The sequence below is a fragment of the Leptodactylus fuscus genome, chromosome 4, assembly GCF_031893055.1.
Source record: "Leptodactylus fuscus isolate aLepFus1 chromosome 4, aLepFus1.hap2, whole genome shotgun sequence".
Taxonomy (NCBI): domain Eukaryota; kingdom Metazoa; phylum Chordata; class Amphibia; order Anura; family Leptodactylidae; genus Leptodactylus; species Leptodactylus fuscus.
In genome coordinates, this window is record NC_134268.1 from 158,119,710 (window position 1) to 158,143,876 (window position 24,167).

General features: G+C 40.2%; 1 protein-coding gene across 1 annotated transcript in view; it reads right to left on the bottom strand.

Annotated features, from left to right (window-relative positions):
- Nucleotides 1–24,167, bottom strand: part of ULK4 (unc-51 like kinase 4) — a 511,681-nt gene that overhangs the window by 132,177 nt on the left and 355,337 nt on the right. The window contains exon 35 of the mRNA XM_075271240.1: nt 8,858–9,043. Within this exon, the coding sequence (XP_075127341.1) occupies nt 8,858–9,043 (186 nt within the window). The remainder of the gene's footprint in view (nt 1–8,857; nt 9,044–24,167) is intronic.

The window sequence follows — 24,167 nt, forward strand, 5'->3', positions numbered from 1 at the left end:
TCCCCTCCAGGTTTGACAGTGTCTGGTGGCCTTGGGTTGTGTTCCAAGACTCCTCCGCATTTTCCTCCTCTTTCTCATGATCTTATCCATCCGGTCCTCCTTTTTCCCTCCTCTTTTTTCCCCGTGTTTCCTGTCTTCGATTCTTTGTCTGTCTTGTCCCTGCGTCTCCCCATGGTTGTCCTTTTCCCTGTGTCCCTCCCGTCCATTAATGTTTTTGGTTGCCTCTGAGTTTTCATTTTACATTTGTTTTGCCTGATACAGACACCTTTGTAATGCGATGTACCTGGCCGATCTAGGGTCCCTGATTGGCTTTTGCCACTGCGAGGCCTGCGAGCCTTAGCTCTTTTGTTGTTTCTTATTCTTGTTTACCCCTCTTCCCGTATTTGAAAAATCCCTTACTAAAATTTGATTAAAAATAAAACAGTGGCAAACATACGATGGAGTAGTGGCTTAGTGAGACGCCCCATTGTGAGTTAACTCCAGCAGAATTTTCATTCCTAAAAAATTTGTTAGAATTTCAGTTGTTTATTTTATACAATGGCACAGGAGATTTCTGCAGGGTACAATCACTTATGCTAGATTCACACTAGTGTTCATCTCTCTGTTGGGGAGACCATATGCTAAAAAAGCAGTCACCCGGGGATAGACTATAATAGGGTCTGCCAGGTGTCCACTAGTGTTATACTGAAACCCGAGGAGCGAAAAGTCCTCCATGCAAGACTTTTCTCTCTGCTGATTTTAGACAGAATTTGTGGTGAAGTCTCCTACAGAGAATCCAATGCAGATGTGCACCTGACCTTAGGGTGCTATTACACATTTGCCTTTTTACTTGCATTAAGACATGCAATTAAAGAAATCCTAGGTGTTTTGCTTTCCTGATCATGAGTATAGAAAAAAGAGCACAAAAATTAAGATGACTGAAAAACATCATGAGTGATAGCACATGCAGACTAATATAATCCCAAAATGCTTGTGTTTTTCACAGTTTTTCTGTAGCATTTTGCATTTTGTCTCTTTCCTGTATAAGTCTATGGGGAAAATGCAGCATTTTCACAGGCATAGTTAACACACTGCCTTTTTGAAAGCACTGCATTTTCTTCAAACTTGGTGTCTCGCCTTTGTATTTTTTTTTATTTTATTTTTTAACAATCCTTATCTAGCAACAGTAATGCTTAGAAAATCACTTCAAGTAAAGCTGTATCATTAAATAATAGGAATGTTCACCTACCCCACAGCTATTCCTCCCAACCCCATATTCCCCTCCACACACATGGGGTTGAGTATGCATGTCCTCAGAATTGCAAGAAGGGAGTATGCCAGGGACCTATGGCAGCAGATTATCTCTCATAAGAATACAACGTTTTGTGTGCTGAAATTTAACAGCCTAATCCTCCTTTCTTGTCATCTGTCACTGACTTGAAGACAAGGCACCATCATGCACATTAAATGGTCGGCCTATGTGTTGGCGTTGTCGGTCCTCGTTGGGCACGGTTTATCACATCTTCTGGGACTGCCCTCTCATTTGCCCCTTCTGGAAGAGGTCCGATCTCTTACAGAGGACTTCTTTGTGCAGGGGGTCCCGCTAGATCCCATGACCTACCAGCTTACCTTACCTCCCAGGCACTTGGGCAAGAAGACTTCTCGCCTGTTTTAATACCTTTGTACTGTGGCGAAGACTCTTATTGCCCATCACTGGAGGGATGTGCTCCCCCCACGAGGACTGAACTGATTGCTCGCATAAAGGATGCATGCAATCTAGAGTTCTTGACTGCTACTTTGAATCATACTATGGAGGCCTTTCATTCTATTTGGTCATCCTGGGATATCTACTGTATTATGTAGGGTCTATGATCTTGCTTTCGTTGCTTATTTTCAATTTTCTTGTCTCTCCTTCCCCCTCTTTCCCTTCCCTCTCTCCCTCTTGTCTGTTCTGATTTTGTTGCTCTGTATTGTATGATGTTGTTGTGAACGTTTTACTATCTGTACCTAATTTGTTATGAAAATTTAATAAAAATTAGTTAAAAAAAAAAAAAAAAACGGTCGGCCTATGTTGCCAAAATATGCAAGTTTTAACAATACAATTGTGTATGGTATTACCTATCTCATCTATTAGGACTGTGTGCCTGCACAAATAACTTTGAGATGGAAACTTCTGATCTGGGCTGCAGTGACTGTACCATCCTATAATCAACTTCACTTTGTCCTCGATGACTAAAGGTAGCGGAATGCCTTTGTTTAGTGACATGGCACCGCCCATAGACGAGCACAAGTAGAACGAAGTTGTCTATCCCAAAATACCACATACTTCAAAGCTGGAGCTGCTCACCTGGCTGTTGCATTTGAGCTCAGTAAATGTCACATTTTACTCATCGTTCTGCAGGTACAGGCTTCCATTTCCATTTTGTCACATAATTCTTTTGATGAGGATATCAATTTCACCTTGCTGTCTGGAAGATAGAGAGATGCCATCCTCTCCAGGAAATTGGATATTTCATGAAGGATTTATGTGAGCTAGAACACTGCAGGGCTTGTAGGTTACCATTATTATCTTGCGGAACACTTGACCTCAAGAGGTTGTTGCACAAGCTCCTCTTTTTTTGTCTTTAGGCAGAACAGCGGAGGCTGGGGACAGACAGGCCCTCCAAACACGTTCTTCTGTTTAGTCCATGCAGGGATTTAAAAATAAATCATATCCATACTTTGTGTTGTGAGACACAAAGGAGCACTGCATGTCCAGAAATAAATTCAGACCATGACCACTCACTCTTGTTTTGATGCCAGACGTCTCTGCAATGAAGTGCAGGATCATCAGGTGCAAAAGCATCAGTGCCAGCCATTTAATGAGGGCTAACATTTTCCTTTTTGTGAAAAAGCTTTCAGATGCCACTTAAGCTGCCCCCTTAGTAAATTGCAGGATATCAGAACATACAGCACATTTACTGAAACCAGTAACAACATGTACATCTAATCTCCTTTATTCTACAGTTCTACATATACTTTTCACAGCCCTGCAAGCTCAGAAATGTATCAAAACTATACATGGTACTGCAGTTTCCATAATGAAATAATATGTACCTTACAATTAAAGGAAAATTCCAATGTTACATTACACAGTTAAAAGTACAAATAACATAATTTATTGTTTGTTTTTGTACCAATGCTGAAATTCGTACCCATTTACATCTAAAGCTAAATTCTGAATTCTGATGTCCTTTTACCAAAGTGCATTGTGGCAGCCCAGAGGACAGTTACAAAGAGACAGGCTGTCAGGCTGACAGCATAATGTACAGGAGCCTGAGGAATTTTAAAGGCAGCTACCATAAATAGGAAAGCTAAAAAAAAAAAAAAAAAACATACAAAAGACATAAAGAAAAATCACTGAATACCACAATATAAATACTGCAAGACCATGGTCAAATGAACTACAGTAATAATAATATTCCCAGTCAAATATAATGGCAAAGTCTGGCATTAGAAAAATAGGGTTTTCTGTTCTAGAATCTTTACCACGCTTTATGATGAGCTTGTCCGTTGTCTGCATCTGGTACAGCAGTCAATGGGCTAAGACTCAATACCAAACACATCCAGCGTGGCACCAAAGTTGTTAGGGAACCACTCATTTACTCCTTCTGTTGGGGCTCACAGATTCACATTTTGGTCTTATATAATCATTTCATTTGTGATGAATAAAGAAATGATTTGTTGGTGCATCCACATACATTACCAAATGTAACTACATATGAGGCAAAAAGCTTCAGAAAGTGCAATTTGCACATTATACACATTATTACCATTATATTATTCATGGAGACACCTATTTATGAATTGTAATCGAAATATCATATTTTTTATGATATTTTTTATATTTATTTTTGTTATTTTTATTTTTGTTATATAAATATTATATAAATTATATTGATCAAAATTTCATAATGTTTGATCTCATATGTGTATTATTTAGTGAAATATTAAAACACTTGATGGCTAAATATGGTGGCCACTCAGGCAGAGATCCAGCAGCAATGTCCACGATCAGTGCCCGCACTGATATCAGGCATTAACCATCTCAATGCCTAGAACAAAGCCATTTTGGTGTGGATCATCATCTCCTGGGGCAGAGATGCAATACCATGACGGCCAGGAGTCTACTGAAGGCTCCCAGGCTTGTCTGCTATAGACTTCTATTACAGGCTGTGCTAAAAAGACTTTATAACTGAGTCATTCATGATGTTAAGGATGCTGCCCTCTATAGGGTGGCGTACAGAGTGCACTGTTCTCCTAATTACATCCTGGAGAATAGATTTGCATATTTTTTACCCAGAATCCCTAGCGGAGCAGGAATGACTTGTAAGTCTCCGTACTGCCTATGTAGGCAAACACTCTCCCTGATGTGTACGATTGTCCCCTGAGGCTGTGCTAGGAAATGTACTTTATTAGTGATCAGACCCCCTGTGATTTAGTACCCCTATGGGCTCTAAAAATATCAGTTAAATATAAAATATATATTGGTGGGAAGGTAGTTTGGTACAAGCAGTGGTGCGGACCCAACCATTCAGAGACAGGCACACAAATCTTGCAGCAAAAACAGGTTTAGATAAAAAAAAAACAGCAAAACAAATAAACCTTTACATCAGGCACAGGATACACAAAATAAAATACAGCCTTAACTTCAGGTAAAAAGGCAAAGCAAAACCTGTTCGTCTGAGCGCTAACTAAACAGAAAATACTAACTGTACATGTGGCTTACTAACAGCCACACAAATCAACCAAAACAACACTATACCATAAAATGAGGCTCTCAGTATCAGGACAGACTAAGCCACTTCATCTCCTCCCAGGAGCTGCAGGTCAGGTGTGGATCCTGGACTTGTTAATGGCCCATAAAAGGTGGCAGAGTCTACAAACTGCTTTTTTTTTTTTTTTTTTTGCTGTTTTATGTCTCATAAAAATTGAGAATAAAAAGCTAGCAAAACACCAGACCCGAAAATAGTATATATAAAAAAGGACAGTGCAGCTCAGTATATGGAAATTTAAAAAAGTGACAGGAGTCAAAATATGGCGACTCCACGTAAATTTATTGAGCATATTTACAAGTAAATAGAACATTAGACATTGTAAAATTAAAGATTTTTAGTAAATGAGCACCATTATTAGTAAATGTATTACATGCAGTAAGATTAGTCACTTAGCAACGTGCTGTCTGTAGCCGAGATGCCTCTGTAAACCTCTCACCTGCAGTAACATGACCATACTAATTTTGTTCATCTTTTGCCTGTGTGATATCTAGAATACTCTGTTATCTCCCCCCCCACAGATGTACGAGACAACACATTTCACATGCCTCTTATCTCCACTACTCTCTAGCTCTCCTCTTTGTTTCAGGGCGGATTGTGTTTCACATACTAGTCAGCAGAAAGTAGGGGAACAGCAGAGCTATCTCTTAGTAGTGGGGCTACTTATGCAGTGAATCATTCCATCACAATCATATACTTTGTAATAGAAGGACATGCATAAGAGCAAAGACAAATGGCAAGGGTAATCTTTTACATGGTAATCCCACCCACAGAAAGTCATGAAAATATCCAAACAAAGATGCAGCACAGAGCTGGACAAGGAAGTGAAAACTACTATGATCTATGGTGACATCACCCGAAGACACATTACTAAAAAAAACAAAAAAACCCCAAAACAAACAAACAAAGAAAAAACAACCCTCAGAGTGTGATCCTCTCCATGATGTCCTATCAGGGCAATCAGATAGGTTGACCAATTGTACCTACCCCTTTATTTTAATACAAGGCTATTATATAGGTAGACTGCCGTTTATCACTGGGTAGGGAGCATCTCGGATGAGCTTGGAAACATCTGAATTCACACAAGTAGAATGGAACAATATTCTAGTCTAGTCATTTGGTAGCACAGCACACACAAGCTGTATGTATGCAAACATTACCTTAGGGAAGTAGAATAAATAGATAATTGGAAGAATAAAATCAGGACATAACCTTTATCTGCAATGATATAACCAGTTTAAATATATTACTCACTGAGTCTCATAAAAAAGGAATTTTCTCTTGCATATGCTCATTCTGTCTTCTGGAAGGAACACAGTACTTACAGCGTTATGAGGTTGCTTGGTGGAACATTAAGATCCTATATTCTAGCCATACATTGCTGCACTTCTGTGATCATCAGTGTGCCATTAGATTGCTTGATGACATGATTGTATAGGGTAATGTTCCTCTATGTCAGCCGGTCTTCGATATTACTTATGATTTGACGGAAAATGCTCTTCTTTATAGTCAGTGAATATGGATTTTAAGAACTGATGAAGACTGAGGTTTCAAGCATGGGACAGGTAATATAAAATATCAATGGAATGATGGGGGTTATCTGCTTTAAGCAACCCGAAGTGTAGAGAGTTATATCGCTAGCTGTGTCTGAGAGTGAATCTGCCATGTTAACATAAAAACACACAGCACGGGCTGTAGAACCGAACATTAACACCCTGATTACATTTGTTATAAACTTATGATGTAGTTTACTGGACACATTACAATGTAATAGCTTCTTTTAAAACCATTATAAAAATGTAATATACAGATGTCTTGCTAGCAGAGTTTCTGTTCTTCCTAAAACTCCAAGGTGGATGAAAATGTTTCTTATTACATTTTCCTGTCTTCTGTGAGATTTAACCTAGCTATGCAGTACACAATAATACCTATTTGCAAAGCATTTTAAGATCCCTACTTCTACTAGCTCCCTTATCATGAGGATATTCCAAGAAAGACAATAAAATAACTCATTGCTATAAAAGGACTAAGAGCTTGTACGGATATAAAAGCAACCAATGTGAACAGAACAAACAATATGAGGCTGAGGGAACAGCAAAGTACATGCTTTGTGAGTAGATAAAAGGTCATCTATATCATGTCATATTACTAATCGCAAACCACAGGACAAAGATATTAGAAATGGTTCACAATATAATGTTTACCCCATAGTGATTCTTTGTTTTTTATTAAGTTACACACTGTCTACCAATAAGTATTTGGAACCCTGTGGAAGAATAGAAAAACAACATTTATACATATCCAATAGTAGGTAGACCCCAGCAGATGCTTCCTTACGGATGGTATTGAGCGACACAATACTCCCGGATGCCTGGTGAAACTCCTGGTGTATGTGAGCCATCGGTTGGATGCGGTTTCTCTGGCCAGCACTCGTCAGTCTCTATCTCCCAGTTTCGGGGGTCTGCCGATTCAGGGGACATTCTGAGAATTACCGTTCACCTTCCACTTTGTAATCACATAGGCCACTGCTGATTTTGGGTAATTCAGTTCACTTGCTAGGTCCCTTAAGGATTGACCATTTCTGTGGTACCCCACAATTACCCCTTTCTTGAAATCAGACAACTCTGCACTTCATGGCATCTTGCATGCGACTAATGCCAATACTGTTTCCTAATTAACGGCGGAAGGCATGATGTAAATCACGACCGCAGATTCCTTCATTTGCATGGGTGTTCAAATACTTATTGGTAGACAGTGTATAGTGAAATAGGAAATGACCTAGACGGGAAACCAGACATCAACACCTAGTAGAATAAGCTATACTTTAATATTAAGGAGAGAACTAATGAAGACAATAATGTCCTCAACATTTAAAGGGGATGTGCTATTGAAGACCCTTAATGCTTATCCACAGGATAGGGAGAAGTGTCATATCCTGGGGTCTTACCACTGGGTTCCCCAACAATCAGGAGAACATGGAACAGAACATCCCTATTAATGAAATGCCGATGCATGTGCATGACTGTGTTTCATTCACTTTTTGGGGGTTGCCAGGACTGCAATCTCTAAAAACTCCCCAGAAGTAAATGAAGCAGCCTTTACACAAGTGCACTGGTTCTTCACTTAAAGAAAGGATTAAGGACTGTTTGTTCTCCGTTCTCCATATCGATGGAGATCCCAGCAGTCAGACCCCTAGCAATCATTTATCTTCTATTTGGCATCACAACAATAGGACAGATCTACAAAGCTACGTGCACCAAAGTTCTATCTTAATTTGAGGCCAACACTTGCGCACATGCCGAGCACCACATTTATTAGGCGTTTTATACACTATTTCAGCCTTGTATAACAAGGAAGTTGGGCTTATATGTAAAGGATAAGCCTTCCAGGGAAAGGGGTGGGATTTTAGGTGTGACTATGTGCACCCAATTACACCAAAATCTGGTCACAAATTAAGCCAAGTAATAGTTGCCAATAGATTTAGACCAGACAGTCTCAACCAGGAACAGACTTATGATCCGGCATCAGACATTGTGATAAATCTGCCATACTCACCAATTCAGAGGATCTCTTCCGAACATCTGAGGACTCTCATGTTATCAAAGATAATTTTTATAACAATTTACCATTAAGGCATGCATATCAGGCACATCTCAGGCAGTCGCCTATAGAAGTGCAGAATGATGCAGTTAGTCAGCATATTGCACCATCTAGCGAATCCCATCCACACATTGTGGAAAAATTTGCGCAGCCCACGCTGCAATTTCCAAAACGGTTGCGGTTTTGGAAATCACAGCACATCAATTATATCTACGGAAACAATAGCGGTTTCCCTACAGGTATAATGGAAGCAGAAAGTCCACAGAGGAATTATTATCTGTGAAAATAATTGTATGAAGATTACCTATACAATATACATCCGTAACATACTGAGCATATTAACAGCAAACCCTAAGGAGGAAATGAATGGGAGTCTACTTTCCATGTTACTCCATGCAGAGTAATAAATAATAGGCAATGTAATAGGCATTGTAGTAAGTATAATAGCCATTCCTCTGACTCACCAGCCGCTTGATCACTCTAAGCAGTAGTTTTTGTTGCTTGGGCTCTTTCTTGGACAGCAGAACTTGAGCAAAGCTTTCCATGTTATCTGGGGTCATACTATCTTGGTTGTCTCCGCCATAGAGCTGGACCATCAGTGACAGGCATTGTGAGGAGTTTTCAAAGATTTCAGGATCTTCTGATGGCAGCTAAAATGAAAACAAAACAGAAGTTCACATGTAAGTTTCTGCTATTCATAGACCAGATCTTTCAAAAAAATGTGTAAGAATTTTTTTTATTATTGTATTTTTGGTGATTTTTTTTTTATGGAATGATGGCTATTTTTCAGAAGACTTTAATTTGGAAAGTTAGGCTAGATTCACACCAGTGCCTGATCTCTGCTCAGACATTTTGTCCCCCATTCCACTTTAAAAATGGGGAGAGAAAAGTCCTGCAAGCAGGACTTCTCTCTGCGCATTTTTCGGGAGAAAACCCAGAGAACCCCATTATAGTCTATTGGGTCCACAGGTAACTACTTTCTTAAGCAAATTAGGTTTCACAAACCTGAACGCAAGTGTGTCAATGCTGATTGTAAAAAAAAAGTTAAAAGGGCACCTTTCACCACCTTCACCAACTCCAGTTCCATGTATCCTTTAGAATTCTCTGGATTTTTTCTCTAGTCCCCACCATTTCTAAGTAGTGAGTTAGTTTTGGTGCCAGATATTAGGTTTCCTTCAGTCAAGTGGGTGGTTTGAGGCAGGAATAGACAAGAGGGAGTGATAGAGAGAACTCTGACACTTCCCAATCAAGACAGTGGCAGATCTCAGAATCGCATCCTCTTGTCTGCTCAGGTCAAGACCACCCACTTGACAGTATAGAGTCTAATTAGTATATCAGGGTCCAAAACTAAAGGCACTGATTGCTTGGGAATGGTGGGTGCTATAGGAAAAGTTCCAACTAAGCTAGTATCTGTGGAGTGATTTCAATAATGGATATAAAAGTTTGACTTTGGTGGAGGTGGTGAAAGGTGCTCTTGAAAAACTGCTAATTCAAAACTATACAATTGTTTCTGCTGCCATTTTAAACATTTGCTCGGAAAGAAGCTGACGACTGACAGGACTCCTAGGAGAGATGGTGGGACTACTACTCACCTCTCCTACACACTGACGGACAACCTTCTGTGTATACACACAATGATACATTGGAAGCTGAAGCTGACCACTGACAGGACTCCTAGGAGAGATGGTGGGACTACTACTCACCTCTCCTACATACTGATGGACAACCTTCTGCGTATACACACAATGATACAGTGGAAGCTGTCTATAATCCTGTGAGGGTGGAGTAAGCAGGGCACTCACTGTCTATCCGGGGATTCCTTTTACGATTTATGGCGCTTTTTACTCAGAATTCCTGATCCAAATCATATAACCCTATATATTACAAAGTTCATATACTGCTTACAGATAGGGACACACAAGTCACTAGATGGGTTTGCCTTAAAAATAAGGCTGAATATTAGGTACATACTAATAGGTAATAAACTAATGTAATAAACTACTAACCAATTCCTTCCCTTTAAATGGTTACATTTGCAAGATCTGCTAAATGATTATGATTAAATAGCTTTTCCTATGACATATTTTCAAATGCAATATTGAAATGCCATAAAAGTCTGTAATAGTTTAAATGCTACAACCACTAGGTAAATGGATTAATGGATTGCCACCATCCCTGCTAGAGAAGAGGAAATTCATCTATAACCACAAGATAAAGACAAGCTTAGGGTGAATTCACACTGAGTAAACGCTAGCTTATTCTGAACGTAAAACACGTTCAGAATAAGCGGCGTCTAAAGCAGCTCCATTCATTTCTATGGGAGCGGGGATACGAGCGCTCCCCATAGAAATGAATGGGCTGCTTCTTTCACTCCGTGCAGTCCCATTGAAGTGAATGGGGAGTGCCGGCGTGTACGCTCCGGCATGAGCAGAGCTTGCCGTATACGACGGCACTCCCCATTCACTTCAATGGGACTGCACGGAGTGAAAGAAGCAGCCCATTCATTTCTATGGGGAGCGCTCGTATCCCCGCTCCCATAGAAATGAATGGAGCTGCTTTAGACGCCGCTTATTCTGAACGTGTTTTACGTTCAGAATAAGCTAGCGTTTACTCAGTGTGAATGCACCCTTATTCCATATTTCCCAATGGAAAAAATAATGGAGTATGAATGTGAACATGTGGTTACATCTTTGCTTCAGAACATGTGGGTCCAGTTAGGCCCATAAATTCTGTATAGGGAAATGTGCTTTAAGTCCTGCTTGCACAGAAGAGAGTCAAATGAGGTTTAATACTGATAAATGCAAGATTACATGGCAAAGAAATCCACCTGAAGATAACTGGCTGTGACTGTAAATCTCGAAGACCATTTTAGAATTTTGGTTGACTCTAAACTCAACTGCAGAAACCAGTTCCAGACAGACACTGCCAAGTAAATAAGATCATTGGGTATACTAGAAGACCACGGATGCACATGACATCATGTTACAAATTACTAGTCAGGCCTAGGTAGGTAGGCTTCATATACCATACTTGGTTGGGTGAACTGAGCGGTTTTAGTTTTTATTATCAAAACTAGGGTAAAAAAAAAAATGAGTACGGGGTTACCTAAATAAATATGTCAATGGTCAGTAAAAGATTGTTGCCACAATCTCTTCATATCCAGGATTTTATCTGTAACAAAGGGACGTCCTGTAAACAAAGGTGCACCTCGAAGCTGCTGGGCCCCAATGCTACATCCATAATGGAAGAAGGTAGTGTACTTATTAATCTGCCAAGTTGCATGTATTCAATAGGATTTGTACTGTTACTAAGGACTTTTAACGGGGGTCGCCCAGAAATTATAAAAATTTATATTTATACATGAGATAAAAAGCATTGGAGAGGATGTAAAGGTACAGGTGATATGTCATAATACTATTTGATTAATAAATGTATGAAAGGAGCAGTGTTCTAGAGCTTTGTGTGGCACATGGGGGCTGCATACATAAAATGAGGCAATATATTGTACTGGCTGATATCTGCAGAATCATACTACATACACCTAAGAGAGTAAAGGAAGTCATTCTGCGGCGGCAGACTAGTGTATGACTGATGGCTGCACTTTCTGGAGCTGTCAATTTGTCATCTCTCACAAGCTATAATTCCACGTTGAAGAAACAAGAGAAAAAAAAACAAAAAAACAGGAAAATACAATCTATTTCCAGAATGACTGCATCAAGCAGCTACTCTTAGCAACATGAAATAGCTTTTCTTTTCCATGGACGTGAAAGCTAGGCTTTCACCCCACAAATCATAGCACATAAGTAAATTGCATTGATTTACTTCCTCCACAAAGAACCTCTCTCTCCGAGGTATTCACTTAGGTAGAAACAACCTTGAAATACCAATCAGAAGATGCTAATAAAAAGTAGATTTATGAGGTGTTTAGGGGTAATACACAAATTATAGAGCGCTGCAGCACACGATACTCAGGACATACAAAGCTAGGTAACATAGGAGACTGTCTGCAACCTGAAATGGAGACATAAAAAAAAAAAAAAAAAAAAGTGAAAATATTTAGTTCTAAAATGAGTATCCCATTCCCTATTGTTTATGTAAGGCCTCATGTTCATTATGTATGGAGTCAGATGTATATACTGCAATTTGGGTGCATCAACAAATGTATTACGGTACATGCAGGGTCGCTTTAACCATAGGGCCAACTGTGCACTTGCATTGGGCCCTATGGTAGTGGGGCCGCCTTTGAACAGCGGCACAGTCCAGGGGGTTGGGGTTATATGAATTTATTGGGGCAACTTTGAGGGGTACATGAGTCTGTGGCTGAAAACCTGGAGGAGAACATTATAATAGGCATATTGTATGGGGCCACAAGGGAGTCGTTATACTGTGTGAGAGCCACTAAGTGGCATTATACTATGTGGGGGCCATTGAGGGAGCATTATCATTTGTGCAGGTCAGGTCTTTCTTCAAATCTTTGAACAGGGCCCACCAATGTGTTAAAAAAGTCCCATCCCCCCAAAAAAAATAGCCTACCCATCTTTCATTCCATGATGGGCTCCCCTAATTAAAATTGTAGGCCACGACCCTCCATTTGCAGATCAAAACCCTTATTCAGCCCACACACAGTATAACACCCCCTTTACTTGCCTCCACAGTATATTATCATCTTTACTGACCCCCAAACAGTATATTGCCCCCTTTACTCGTCCCTACGCAGTATATTGCCCTCTTTATTAGTCCCCACATTTATTTCAGAGTGACGCTAGGTTTACACTAATGTTCGGGCACTCCATCCCAGACTCCACTTAAAATCGACAGAGAAAAGTCCTGCAGGCAGGACTCTTCACTCTGCCAATTTCAGTATAAAATCAGCAGAAAACCCTGCAAACTCCATTATAGTCTATGGGGTCTGAAAGTTTTTGATTGTAACCGCCTTTTAAGCGGATAGGGTTTGTCTTTCGGTCTCCCAAGGCGATGGAAACCTGAACGCTAATGTGAACTTAGCATTAGATTTGATCCAAATTTTCAATGTTTCGGTCTCAGCCCGAACCCAAAACTTTGGAGGTTTGTCGCCCAAGAAGCACTCTCTTCAGACCCTATAGTGTAACAAAGGGAGGCTCGGGGAAGTGAAAAAAAATTAACAATTATACTCCCCTTGCCTCATCTTCTGGGCATCTTTGTGGAGTCCTGAGGAATCCAACATCCTCTCCAGGCTGCCATCTTATGTCACCGATGAGGCCTACCACAGTGCCCCAGAGGCACCTGACGTCAATATAGGCCTGAAAAAGTTGCTGGGGGGACCACTGGATGCTCCCCTAAAAATTATAAACCAGGAATCTAAATGGATACCGTGGACACCTTCTGAACTTTTTATCTGAAATAGTGTTCATAAACTTCCTGCAGAATCACTATGCCAAGGCTGAACATGTGTTGTCATGAGATCATGAGTACACCTGCCGCAGGCTTAGGTCCTATAACTATAGCACTGATCATTTTTTTTACACTTTCAGGTGATGCATGCAGAGAGAAGCAGAGCTCATTTAAATTGTGCCATGTATTTATAATGACACCAGAGATGCTTGACAGACTCCACTGACTTATAATAGGGTCTGTCGGGCATCTCCTCCTTGACACTGCAGTATTTTCCAGTAGCTGCATTTTCTATTAACGCCATGTCTATGCTGTGACTAATAAACAATCTCAGTTTTTGTAATTTGTCATTTTTATGTATGTTCTTTTTGTCAATACAATAAATTTTTGCTTTTCCTTTTGTACACTGCTCAAAAAAGTAAAGGGAACACATAAGCAACACAATGTAACTCCAAGCAATACTGATTGACAATCAATTTCATATGCTGTTGTGTAAATGGAATAGACAACAGATGGAAATTATTGGCAATTACCGAGACACACTCAATAAAGGAGGGTTCTGCAGGTGGGGACCACAGATCACATCTCAGTACCAATGCTTTCTGGCTGATGTTTTGGTCACTTTTGAATGTTGGTTGTGCTTTCACACTCGTGGTAGCATGTGATGGACTCTACAACCCACACAAGTGGCTCAGGTAGTGCAGCTCACCCAGGGTGGCACATCAATGCGAGCTGTGGCAAGAAGGTTTGCTGTGTCTGTCAGCGTAGTGTCCAGATGCTGGAGGCGCTACCAGGAGACAGGCCAGTACCCCAGGAGACGTGGTGGAGGCCATAGGAGGGCAACAACCCAGCAGCAGGACCGCTACCTCTGCCTTTGTGCAAGGAGAAACAGGAGGAGCACTACCAGAACCCTACAAAATGACCTCCAACAGGCCACAAATGTGAATGTGTCTGCACAAACAGTTAGAAACCGACTCCATGAGGATGGTATGAGGGCCTGACATCCACAGATGGGGATTGTGCTCACAGCTCAACACCATACAGGATGCTAGGCATTTGCCACAGAACACCAGGATTGGCAACTTCGCCACTGGCACCCTGTGCTCTTCACAGATGAAAGCAGGTTCACACTGAGCACGTGACAGACGTCGTGGAGAATGATCTTCAGTCTGCAACATCCTTGCCAGCATGACCGCTTTGGCATTGGGTCAGTAATGGTGTGGGGTGGCATTTCTTTGGAGGGCTGCACAGTCCTCCATGTGCTCACCAGAGGTAGGCTGACTGCCATTAGGTACCGAGATGAGATCTTCAGACCCCTTGTGAGACCATATGCTGGTGTGGTTGGCCCTGGTTCCTCCTAATACAGGACAATGCCAGACCTCATGTGGCTGGAGTGTGTCAGCAGTTCCTGCAAGAAGAAGGAATTGAAGCTATGGACTGGCCCGCCCGTTCCACAGACCTGAATCTGATTGAGCACATCTGGGACATCATGTCTCGCTCCATCCACCAACGTCACGTTGCACCACAGACTGTCCAGGAGTTGGCAGATGCTTTAGTCCAAGTCTGGGAGGAGATCCCTCAGGAGACCATCCGCAACCTCATCAGGATCATGTCCAGGCGTTGTAGGGAGGTCATACAGGTACGTGGAGGCCACACACACTACTGAGCCTCATTTTGACATGTCTTAAGGACGTTACATCAAAGTTGGATCAGCCTGTAGTGTGTTTTTCCACTTTAACTTTGGGGGTGACTCCAAATCCAGTGTTCCCTTCATTTTTTTGAGCAGTGTATGTACTTTTTTGCACTGTTGTAGGTTTATTTGGCCCCTTACACTGCACGGCAGCTTTACAATTATTTTCTAGGCCCTGACATTTTGTAAAAAAAGAGAACACAGAAGCTGCAAAACTTTCTACACAATCCAACATGAAATTCAGCAAAGCATTGTTCAAAATCCGTACTAGAAATAATGTAGTCAATACCATTTGTGAAAAATGAAACGCTCATATTGAGGGAAAAGAAAGAAGAAGTGTTAATTTAGTATGTGAGCATTCATAATGCATGGCTTCTTATAATTACTCCCATAGAAAGTTCTATATCCAGATGCAGGAGTTTCCACAAATGGCTAACAGTAGACTAGTGAAGAACTTGTGAACACATCATTCATGTTTCGGGGCCGTTTTTCATCTCTCCTCTCTATCAGGATAGATTGATTGAGGTTAATAGTAGGTGTTGCATTACATCATTTTCCATTTCTACTCAGTGCTAACATTTCCACAGATTAATGAATAGAAAATGAATATATTTAGGGTATAATGAGCTCATCTGCATTTCATTAATACTAACTGCAGATACAATAAAGGCCACCATTTTTCACGAGTTAATACAATGAAAGAAATTACCACAATTTCTCCATTGCATAATGTATTGTGACTGGAGTCAGACAATTTTTATTAACCAGTGACTCTGCATTCGTTCTTGCCTTTTTTTTTATCTTGGCTTGATGAGACATTGTAGACCTTGCATATAGTGGATAGTAATAAGGAGAAGATCTGATCAGGCAGGAATCTCATTTTATTACTCAGATACAGAATGTATCCAGGAATGTTTGAACAGGCACTAAATTATATGAACCAAATTTCAGCCAAGTCCCCAAAATTCAATGGTTGTGGCCTTAGCAAGGTCTAAACCTGTTTAGCTATATATACACAATAGCATATACAGGTGACCACCAGTACAGTCAGCTATGACGTGTACTGCACACTGTGTTATCATTTAGAATAATGTATAACAGTATGCCATAGCTCCCTCTAGTGGTGGCTACAGCTAGCTAAAATGTTATACTTCAAAGAAGATCCTCAGGTGTCTGTTTTCTGTTTTAGTAATTACTTATTGTAAGGATTGGAGTCAGGGTCAGGCAGGCAAAGTGACACAGCTGGGAAAGCAACACTGTGCAGCTAAGGACAAAAGGGGTCGTAGGCCCTGCAGCTATAACTATGCTGTAATATCTGAGATGAGGCAGACCAATGCATTTCCTAATTGAAGTGCGCCTACCGCGACTCCTACACTTCTATCCTGGCGGCTAGGATAAGGGAAGAGGAGACCCTGAAAGTGCTAGGGACTGGAGTCACGGGGTCACCTCTAAACAGAAAGCACAGTGTAAATGCAATGCAAAACAAAAGACTAAACAGTATGGAACCAGGGAAGACCGCAAGTCCCAGCAAGACACAGAAGAGAAGGCGAGGTCAGACGAGCAAGAGGTCGAGCCAAGATATATTATAAGGGACCAAATCAAAAGACAAGGGATAGTCAAAAATACAAGCCGAGTATACAAACCAAGAAACAGACCGAATACAAACAGACAGGGAATCAGACTGAGCAGGGGAACCAGGAAACACAAAGTGAATGGCTGGCAAGGATCCATGCCTGGGTGGAGTTTAAATAGCAGCAGAGAAACACACCTGATGGCTAATGGCATGGAGACTGAAGGTAAGGAAAAGATTAACCCTTAATGACCTAAGCACACCCAATAGAACTCCTAACACGTCTCCCAGGGACTCATCTACCCTGCAGATGAGTGGAAGTAGAGAGATGTATAGGACAATAGGCCTCCTCTCTCCTATGGGGCAATTCTTGCGTCACCACATTTATCTCTCCCGTTTACGCCCCCCCCTTCCCCTGGATTATTATTTCCTCTGACCCCGATTAATTTTCTACTGCTTGCCTGGGAAGAAGAACAAGAGTATCCTGGTCAAACAACAATTTGACGACTATTTTATGCAACTTCCATGGTTTCTCTAAGTAGCATTCCAGGAAAAGTTGTACAAACTTCCCACGAGGTGGCATCGAACAACGAAATATCTATATCAATTGTACTTCATTCCAACAATCACTGCTAGAGAGGTGACCATGACATGGGCTCTTATGAACATATTTGGGAGAATTTAGTAAACCATGTTGGGAGAAGCTATTAAAGCTTATCCAACACATAACTGTAGAACCTCTTGCCTCTCTTCCTCTAGCTACCCTACTAGTTTGTGAGCTCTCCCCATTTTTTTAACCATCCAAAAAGTTAACTGGCTACACATATCTTGACAGCAGTCAAGATAATGAAACCTCTACATTGGAGATCCATCTTCCCTCCTACCATCCAAGAGTGGGTAAAAAGCGTCAACAGTATTTGCAGAATGGTGAACCTGAGAGGCTAGGTGGAGGGGTCACATACAGAATTTTGCTGGACATAGTCCCTATGGCAACAATTTAGAGTTTAGTCTTATGTTAGCCTGCCATCCAACCCCCTCTCCTTCTCAAGTCTAATTTACAGTGTTATCTTCGGAGCCATTTGTAGCCATAGTGGTTAAATTTGGCCTGAGAACTGGGGCATCAATGATCCTTGGCCCTGAAAGAGTTAAAGAGAAATGCCACTCATGCCAGGTTAACCACAGCACTACAGACCCACCTTTAGGTTTTAATTGGTTGTGCAAGAAATCTTAAGACACAGCATAGAATCTGTAACCTGTCAATTGCACATGCCCCCAGTGACATTAAAGGTAGAAATTTACTAAGCTTTGTCCCAGCCATGACCATAGGGTTCAGATCAAAAAAATTGTAGGAATGATTTAATCTCAAGGATCTCGATCACATAGTAGCAGTAAATACTATACATAAAGCAATTAAGGAGAGGGAGTAAATAGTGTGGAAATAAAAGATTCCACTTGAACAGGTGTTTCTATTTAGAAGGCTGTTGGCTCATATAACATATCAAACCCAGAAGACATAAGGTATATTCTAGAGATTAGGTGAACAAAACAATCCCTTCAGAACTAACTGAGTCAGTGTTCATGTAATACAATCCAGTGCTAGAGCTGTATGTGATCTTTGAAGCAGAAGTGACATTTTTATCCCGCTGTAGTTTTTAGGGCATTCTAATTTTAGCACAACAATGAAACTGTCTGAGATTATCCCCAGGGCACACTTGCTTCAGCACATTAATGAGGCTATAGAAAAGCACATTTAATAGAAAATGACATCTATGTTGGGGAGGTCTGCGACATTGTTGTGCAATTCCATAGGACAGAATGAGGTCTGCAACCATTGTCACAGAGTCGGAAGTTGTGATATACACACTTATTATTATTTATGTGTTTGGTATAGAAATCATGGAGCGAAATGTCGTATGCACAGCAAGAATGTGGGAATGTTCTAAAAGGTTCAAGAAGGCAGATTGCTTGTCAAGGCACAAGGGCAACAAGAATTGCATGGCAAGTAACTCGGGGCACCTTACAATGAATGTCATCAATGTCAGAGGATGCAAGCCTATTTAATGTACATGGAATACATTTGAATGAACAGAAAGCTATTGCGATGACATTTAAAGGGGTATTCAAGTTTCTATTTGTCTATAGGACATATTTTTAATGTATATTTTGCTCACATATATTTATTATATTATTTTTTATAATATTCTACCAATTGTAAAAACACACTCATGTGGTTCATGAACATGTCGTCCTGAGGGATATCCTCCAAGACCTGGATCAGGGTATAAGTGAGTTCCTGGATGGTCGGTGTTGCTTGGCTGTGTCATGTGTACTGAATCATACAGTCTCTGAGATTCTCAGTTAGATTTAGGCTTGAGCCATAAACTGCCTACGCACCCAGGCCACATGAGTCTAGGCTTTGTATTGCAGCTGGATAAAACCTGGGCCCAACGAAAGGTCGCAGTGGCAATAATGGGTCTAAGGATTCTATCATAGAAGAGAAGTCAGTGTATGCTGGCTATCATTTGGAGATTTCTTTGACCCCCACCCCTCCACCAAAGATATGCCTCCCCAAATTATCCATGACCCACCACTGGTCATGCTAGAGGATGTTGCAGGTAGGATAATGTTCACCATAGCATCACCAGACTTTCACATTTATCATATGAGCTCAGTGGGAACCTGCTCTCATCTGTGAAGAGAATGGGGCACCAATGGTAGACCTGCCAATTCTGGTATTCTATGGTGAATGCTAACTCACAGTGCTGTGCTATGAGCATAGGTGGCACTAAAGGAGTTCTGGTCATAAACAAGTAAACCAATAGTCTTCTGGTGGTTATTGTGTAGGGCTCTGGCAGTGTTCCTCCTGGATTTTGGCTAACATCACTTTCTTCTTTCTGTTTTATTTGCATTTAAATTTGCTGAATAAAGGGTATAATATAAAATTTGATGATTAAAAAAAATAAAAGACTGAGGAGCAGATAGGACCTTCATTCTGAATGTCAGAATCTGGATTTGTCCTAATGGTAGAAGGCTCATTCACACTGGACATAAAGGCGGCCATATCACCACTCAGAGGAACATAATAGATTTAGGACATATGCGTCTTGACTCCAGCTGGAGTTCTACTGGAATCAATATTTGCCACTGGTCCTTTGCACACGACTAAATGCTACCGGGCTCCTCTGTCACTCATCCATACATCTTATCATTTGGATGTCCTTTGTTTGGTAACATTTCCCAGAACTATGTGTGAAAAGCAGTAATGAACAATTGCTAGGTGCAATAAAGTATCAATTTCAAAGCTGCTGTAGGTAAGTGGATATCTGAAACGTGTAGATCAAAGTCTTGCACTTTACAATGTAATGCAATTTATTTGATTCAGGACTCTATTCTGTGTATAGTATTATGTAACCTACACTTTCATGAAATCCTGCTTACAGAATACCAACATAACATATTTTGTGCAAGCTAATCATATATCTGTCAGCAATTACTGCTGCTAATTATTTAACGACACAGGGAAGTTCAGGAGGTTATTTTCCATATTTTTTATCTCTGCCATCCAAAATTCACGACTTTTTCATTTTGCTATTGGCCTATCCATAAGAACGCTACATTTTGGTGTGCACATACGGTAGTGTTTTGATTAGCTTTTATTAATATTTTTGTGGGATCTGCATGAAAAACTGTGCAAAAAAACTGAAAATACTGTAAATATATTTAGCGTTTTATCTGTATGGTGGTCACTCTACAATGAAATGGCATTGCAACTTTTTTCCTGGTAGGTTACTAGGATTCCTGCAAAATCATACTTATATTGGTTTCATTATGATTTACCACTTTTACTAAATAAAACAATATTTTGTGAATATAAATGATTTGCTTGGGACATTGTATTTTTATTTTTTGATGACTGAGCCATGTAAGGCCTCTTTTTTTGTGGCTCGAGTAGTAGTTTTCACTACAATAGCAATTGTTCAAGGTTTTGCAGTTCAGTAATGCTGAAACAACACTTCTGCAAGTACTGCGACCAGTTCAAATGGCCGGTAGATGGGCCCCAGCCAATCTGATATTGATGAACTATCCCAAGTCCTGGAAAACCCCTTTCATGAAAAAAAGAAGATTTACAGATGAATATTGTCATCATTTTCACCAAACTATTGTCATACATGACAAAAACAAAAAATGTAATTTTAGTAAAACATTCAAAAACTACTGAGGTAATTAGCATACAAAAGGTTGGTGTGGAATAGCCTTTCTAAAAGCAATGCAAGTATGTGCTTAGCTAATAAATGACTTTTATCAATGATAGAGCACCTTTAAATGTGGAGAGAGGCCGTGGTCTGAAACTAGTCAACTATCACTATTTATAAAATGTTCCAGCAGAAATAGGTACAGGTTGCAGCATCAGGTAATTTACCATGAAGATGAAGTATACACAGTCTTCATTACCAGTAGTACAATGTTCTATATGTTACAGACCTGTGATTTAAAGGGAACTCTTACCCAGAGTACTGGAGCTCTGATTTACAGGGGTTTTCCAGGACTTTAATACTGATGACCTAGCCTAAGGATATATACTAATAACAGCTAGTAGGAAATCATTACATGACTGCTTTCGATACATGACATGGTATTTTTTGGAACAATGACATGGACAACCTACTCCATTGATGTAATACATTAGGAAGAGGGCGCGAAGTTACTGTTCATGGACAACTTCATTTTGTCTACGTATATCAATATCTTCAATTAACTTCTATTTTTTTTTTTGCAGATTATATTGTACTCTTGTTGTCTTTTATACTTATTTGTGTGTTTTAAACAAAGTAATAAAGAGGGGGTGAGACATTCAGAGCAAGGTACCCTCCTTTGAATCAATATCTACTGTCAGGGTACATAAAAGAGATGCCCCCTACCATAAATGGTGAGATTTTATCACCATTGATCGTTGTTTCATATATGTCTTATATTATCTCTTCTGTAGGATCTGTATACCATGCCACTGACCTATATTCAGGTTTCTTTTCCCTTGCGTTTTCTCATGTACATTGTCTATTTATTGCATTGTATTGTATTAATATGGGAGCTGGATATCCTGGCGGACCCTCATAAACTTTAACGCGAACTGCTTTCACCCATGACATTTTACTGTCTTCTACTGTGTTCTTCTTTTGTTGTATTTAAATGGAAAATTGGATTTGGAGTCAATAAAAAAATGATCTGATTTAAAAAATAAATGGTAAAAACCACTTGTGGTACGTTATACAGAATCTCGGATTACAATGGCATCTCATAGACTTACGTACCTGATGTGCAGGAAGAGACTGCCACGGGAGAAAGCTTCTATAAACTAATTAATGACCACACAGTCTCTAAACCCAAAATCAATTGAAAGACAAATGAGGCGTATTGAAATATTAAATAACCCTATACTAATATGATTAAACCAAATGTTTCTTCTAACAAAAAGAATAGAAAAGTAGGCCTTGTCCAGTTAAATGTTAAAGCCCCCACAGTCATTAAACTTTGTCCAGACTTTAAGCTGAAAATATAAGCTTCAACATGGAAAGCTTTTATGTGACTTTAGTGCTAATAATACAAGTCAGATGAAAGGAGATCAGTGGTAATAGCTTTCATTAACTAATAACACAAAAGTTCAGAGCTGTCAAGTTTCATGGTCTAATGAGTGAGACTTCAAGCCAATGTTGGAGCTATAATTTCTTCAACCAAGTACGTGGAAATACACCGCTGTTTTAATTATTGATAAATGGCTTGGGGAAAACTATCAACAACTGGATAAGTACCAGGTGGGGTGCGCCCAACACTTCTGCTTCTTTCTGAAGATTTCCACTAATAACCTGCCAAACTTCACTGATCACATTTTGCAATTGGAAGAAACTCTTTATTATGTCATTCTAGCTTATACAGGACCTTTCATGTCCTTCAAGACAGAGGGTGTTATATGCCATTAGAAAGCTGGTGCGAATAACGCCAGCGATGCCATGTTCATCGGTTACCTGGCCTGCTTGCATCTTAGTCCCTTTCAAGTGAATGAGGCTGAACTGCAATTCCAAACACTGCTGCTATACAGGATATAAGCGGTCAAAGTACTCATCATAAGCCTGCAGTCTCTTTAAACAGCTGTTCTGTTGGGGTGCCTGGGGTTGGACACCCACAGGTCTGATTTTAAAATCTTACCCTAAGGAAAGGTCATCAGTATCATAATCCTGGAACCCCCCTTTAAATGAAGATTATCAAATCTCAGCCTATGCTTACACAACGTTGAGTAACTATACAGAGAAAAGAAACATTTTATATTCCATTTTATTAATCTCTCTCTCGATTGTTGACATTTATTGGACTTCTACAGCCAAACATTTGTATGATTCTGGCAGAGCAGACCAACTATGTAAAGTGTATGGAGGTGTCTCTACTTTCTTCTGACTACAGATGTCAGGGGAGTAAAGGATTGGGCCTGCTAAAAATCCACGGGCTTTCTCTATTTCCCTATTCAGAAAATATGCAAATACTAGCTGGTACCCGCGACTTCGTCTGCGGTGATTGTAGAAGTGGGTAAATACAGGCGCGGGTAAGGTTTTCGTACTGTGTATAAGGGATGGGATATGAAATGTAACTTTGTAATTCTGAGAATACGTGAGACTTTTGTGTTGAATGTAATTTGTATTTCAGCCGCTATACAGTGTTCTGAGAAACTGTACATAGTGTCTTTGGGACAGAGGTATTTCAAGTGAATATACGACATTGTATGATTTGTTATTTTCCGCCAGTACATGTAAGTTTTGGGCACAGGATACTCTTGAGCAAGCAACATAAAGTTGTCCATGTGAGAAGCCTGGTGTGGCCAAATGTATTCATGCTACTGTCAGCGTTTGTCCTTGGGATTTATTAATGGTCATTGTAAAAGCCAATTTAAGGGGAAATTGTAGTCGTTTGAATTGAAATTGGAAATGATTTGGTATAATTGGAATGCGTGGGGTTAACACACTGTCACCTTTAGCTGCTCCTGTAAGAATAGTGGCTTCAATTATATTTGTTCCTAGTTGTGTGACACGTAGCCTCGTACCATTACACAATCGGGGTGCATCCAGATTACGCATGAGTAGAACAGGGACGCCAATCG